Genomic DNA, 4,533 nt, shown 5'->3' on the forward strand with positions numbered 1-4,533 from the left:
ATAACTGCAATTAGACCTAAAGTCTAGTACATTAGTTGGTGTAAGACATGATTTACAATCAGCCAATACAGTCACAAACCACTACATTAGACCTATAATGTTTACTATATCTAGATCTAGGCCTTGCCTGTTTCATATATTGCCAATCTTGCACACCAGTTAATATGGTGTGCAAGATTGGCAATCTCGAATTTTCTTTTTGTTGAACATACACTTACTTGTACGTTGTACACTAGGACTTGTACTTGATCTACAGATGAATGATGGAATAGTGTAATTTATTTCTGTACGTCAAATCGGTCTCACTGTATTTCAGTGGGTGGCTTTTAAAACTGCAAGCGTAATACACACAAATAACGTAACACTGTGTCGTATTTACTTAATGTAGGGCAGTTGCGCTATATCCTAGGGGCATAATTATTAATTAATAGGTATTATAGACCAGAGGAAATTTTGCGCCCCTTCACACCTGCACCCGGGGGCCACTGCCCCTCTTACTACGCCACTGTGTAGCTTTTGCCTTTATTACGGAAATGTTAATTTAATACACAAATAATTTCAAAAATAAATACAACGTTTGCAAAATAATAAACATGTGTTCTCAATTAATGTCAATAGATGGCGCAAAAAGCATGTACAATAATAAAGACATTATATATATATATATATAGTCCAATACACTGTACTAAAAAAAAAGAACAAATTTTAACACATTTTAAAAACAACCCTATTATTATAACTTGAAATAAATAACAGCGCGCAACGAAATTAATGTAGACTTTAGAAAAAATGGAGTTTCGTATATTTAAATGTTCATTGAACGAACTGCAAATGGTGAATTTTGTATTAACAAATGATTTTATATACTTTTTAATAACTTCTCTCAAACGATAAAAAATAGAACTTGGAACCTATATATATCTGATAAACTGATAATCATAATATATCACAAAGCAAAAATGGAGAACTTGTTTTCAGTTTGCTACTGAGTAAATAAGATCAAAATTTAAGTATTTATCTATTACATTTGGGAAGAAAAGCAAGAGTTTCAGATATTTCTCGCAATGATCACATTTCTTAGCACAAAATAAAATGACTTGTAGTCAGAAGAAATACAATGCTAATAACTTACCTGTGAAAAGAAAGAAGATAACCACGGTCAGTGGTATCATTTGTCGGGATCCATGGAAGGAGGCCATTGTTATCTATCAGTCAAACGCTCTACAATACAAATAAATTCACATTTATTTATACTATAGCTCAATTGGTATATAGTTTGGTAAGTAAGAAAATCAAGAAATTATTTTATGGAAAATTCAAGCACAATTAGATAGAAATAAACATAGTGAACTAGAGAGGCTGACAGTAGAACAGGGAAGTCTGTCCGTATGTCCGTCGTTATCAACGGACACGAACCATTTTTGGCAGGATAATGAGGAATAATATTCTACATCTTTCCACCAAGTTTCATCAACATCCGATCATTTTTGACTGAGTTATAGAGCAAAAATAGTGTGAAAAATCAGTCCTCATATTAACAGATAGGGATCATTTGGATTTTCCTTACCTTGTTGTGACCTTAACCCTCCAAAAACTAATCACTTCTAAGTTGGATTATAGTCCAAATTTATACCAATTTTAGTCATAATGCAATCAGCCGTTTTCGAAAAATCTTGCTGACAAACACACACACGCAGGGGTGAAAACATAACCTCCGTCCACCTTCGGAGGCGGAGGTAACAAAATAGAACCCAACAGTTTGTTGTTGTAGTTGCTTCATTCAGTGTATGTTCTTGAATGTGCAATATTGCAAATACATGGATACTTATACCAGGTGTACTACCGCAGGGTCCCCGAAAGTGTTCTGTTTCAAGAGTAGATAAAACCATAATTATGAGTAATAAATATTTTTATTTCTTGCTCTTGTAGTTCATATGTCATGCTGTGTTGTAGCCCACAGAGTTTATAATTCTTCTCGTGATTCATGGCATGCGCACGTTCTACTGACGTCCTGACAGTACGAATTGCAACGTTAAGCCCCTTATGGGACGTTATTTTAGTGCATACTGACTGATTGACAGACAACACACTACTGTATAGTGGCACTAATAGTTAAAACAGGTGACTCCTTCCAGGCGGACTTCAGCCCCCTTTATGAGAAACAAGTTTCATGTACTGTAAGTAATGAAATACTCCTTTTCTATTCATTGTTAGTTTTTGGTATTGTTGCTTACATTATAGATTATCTTTGAATGTGATACAACATTAGCTAAATAATAATAAGATATGTTAACTGTTTATTGAGCTGTTTTGTATAAAATACTTTTAGTTTTGATAATTTTGAAATGTTCATAAGAGCTCCCATTGTACAGAAAAATTCTCACATTATAATTCCTTTTTCAATTTACATAATAAAGTCGTGATGATTATATCCTCACTATAAACAAAAGAGGCAAACTTTCACGTCTCAAAAAGTCTTGTTTTTCCATTTATTTTTGAAAACAAAAAGAGAAATTGTGAAATTAGTGCTTAGATTATTTCGTCATTCAAAAATTGTAAATCATTTTAAATGTACTTTTTGAAATAGCTTATTCATCTTTATATTAATAGCTTAAATAGTTTAAAGGTATTAAACCCGAGTCCACATTGCATCAAGTCTAGTTATATATATCTTTCTTATTATTTAATCAAACCCTATGGAACAGGAGTTTATTATTAAGCATAAAGCTACACTGTGGGCTATCTGTGCTGAGCCCACCACGAATATCGAAATCCGGTTTTTTGTAGCGTGAGCAAACAGTGAACTTCCATTTGAACTAACAGTCCGTAATTAAAAACTTTTATATAACGGTGTGAACATAACCATTATATATATTTTCTTTATGTTTACCATATATGAATAACGGAGAGATAGAACACCTTTAATTTGACAAACTATGTCCTGCTTTTACAAAACTTAATCCTTTTTATCACTAATTAGAAAAAACTGTCAACTTTTATAGATTTAAGTTTTAATTAAACTAAAAACAATTTCCGTTTTAACTAATTTTAGTGAGTAAGTGAAACTTCAAAGTTTTGGATTACTTACTTTCATACCGTATTAATTAGAAGCTCATTTTTATTATCGTGAGGTAAATATAAGAGAAATATTTTAGAAAAATACAAAATATGCCTTTAATTTTTGGTGTTTTTTTTTTCCTGCTCTTCAATGTCACAAGTAGTCTAGCAAACTTCAATTCAAAACTGAAGTCTACCGCAGCTGCAGTAGACAAATGTATAAGTACAGGGAAGCAGTACGAGAGCAACGCACACAAAGAAAAATTTTATCAAAACAGAAGAGATATACGGGAAGGAGAATGTTAAAACAAGCAATGTTTAAAAAGATATAGTCAATTTATATCATTTTAGTCTTATATATATATATATCACGAAATAGAAAATTCAATAATTACTTTTCTAGATTGTTAAATAAGCATGTAAAAATTTTCACCTTCGAAATAAAAAGTAACGTTCTGAAACTAATATATTAGTATGAATTATTACAGCATAAAAATATTCATCTTTGAACATACACAAACTAAGCACTATTTGTAAAGAAATAGTCAAATCATACTTTATTTTTCTTCTTAAAAGTATCACAGAATATATTCTTACAGATTGATAAAAACAAATTAAACTTTATATAAAATATTATCCACATTATTTCTATTTTATAATTCATTAATTAAAGTAACTAAGTATGTTTAAATGTTTTATTAAAATGATCCTTGCTAAACGAAATAACAAGACTTATTTTATGGTAAACACTTTATATTCTATTATCCTGATTCCATGTTAATCAAAATATTGCCCTCCAGTGGCACAGCGGTATGTCTGCGGACTTACAACGCTAGAATCCGAGTTTCGATACCAGTGGTGGGCAGAGCACAGATAGCCCATTGTGTAGCTTTGTGCTTAATTACAAACAAAACATTGAGGGAATGAGGTGTGGCAACCATAGTTCAGCTGACAAAGACCTACAACTGCAAGAATACATATTTGTTCCCTCTGGTCTTACATTGCTAAATTATGGACGGCTAGCGCGGATAGCCCTCGTGTAGCTTTGCGCGAAATTAAAAAACAAACAATTATTTCTTGTTATTTAAAATTTAAACTCGTCAATGCATTAGACTTTTGAACAGTTTTCTGTATTTTATAAATATTGTTATGTTCCCATAATTTTGCATTTCTGAAACACGTTCATTCCGTATACATCACTTTTAGTGATTTTTATTTCGTAAATCATAGTTGGATGTATTTCAAATTATAATAATAAAATTTAATTTATGATCATGAAATCTAATAACTCAGTAATACTCCAAAAATCTACAGTATCTCGTTAATACATATGAAGTTTCTATAAAATATCTGCACATAAAGAATTTTGACTCTTAAGGCAGCTAGTCATCACCACCCACCGCCAACTCTTGGGCTACTCTTTTACCAACGAATAGTGGGATTGACCGTCACATTATAACGCTCCCACTGCTGAAA

The 4,533-nt window shown here is 31.6% G+C and overlaps 1 protein-coding gene across 1 annotated transcript in view; it reads right to left on the reverse strand.

The window, feature by feature from the left end:
• Nucleotides 1-4,533, reverse strand: part of LOC106458991 — a 34,018-nt gene that overhangs the window by 8,690 nt on the left and 20,795 nt on the right. Inside the window, exon 2 of the mRNA XM_022385364.1 lies at nucleotides 1,133-1,221. Coding sequence (XP_022241072.1) covers nucleotides 1,133-1,199 — 67 coding nt within the window. The 5' untranslated portion in view covers nucleotides 1,200-1,221. The remainder of the gene's footprint in view (nucleotides 1-1,132; nucleotides 1,222-4,533) is intronic.

The sequence above is a fragment of the Limulus polyphemus genome, unplaced genomic scaffold, assembly GCF_000517525.1.
Source record: "Limulus polyphemus unplaced genomic scaffold, Limulus_polyphemus-2.1.2 Scaffold542, whole genome shotgun sequence".
NCBI lineage: Eukaryota > Metazoa > Arthropoda > Merostomata > Xiphosura > Limulidae > Limulus > Limulus polyphemus.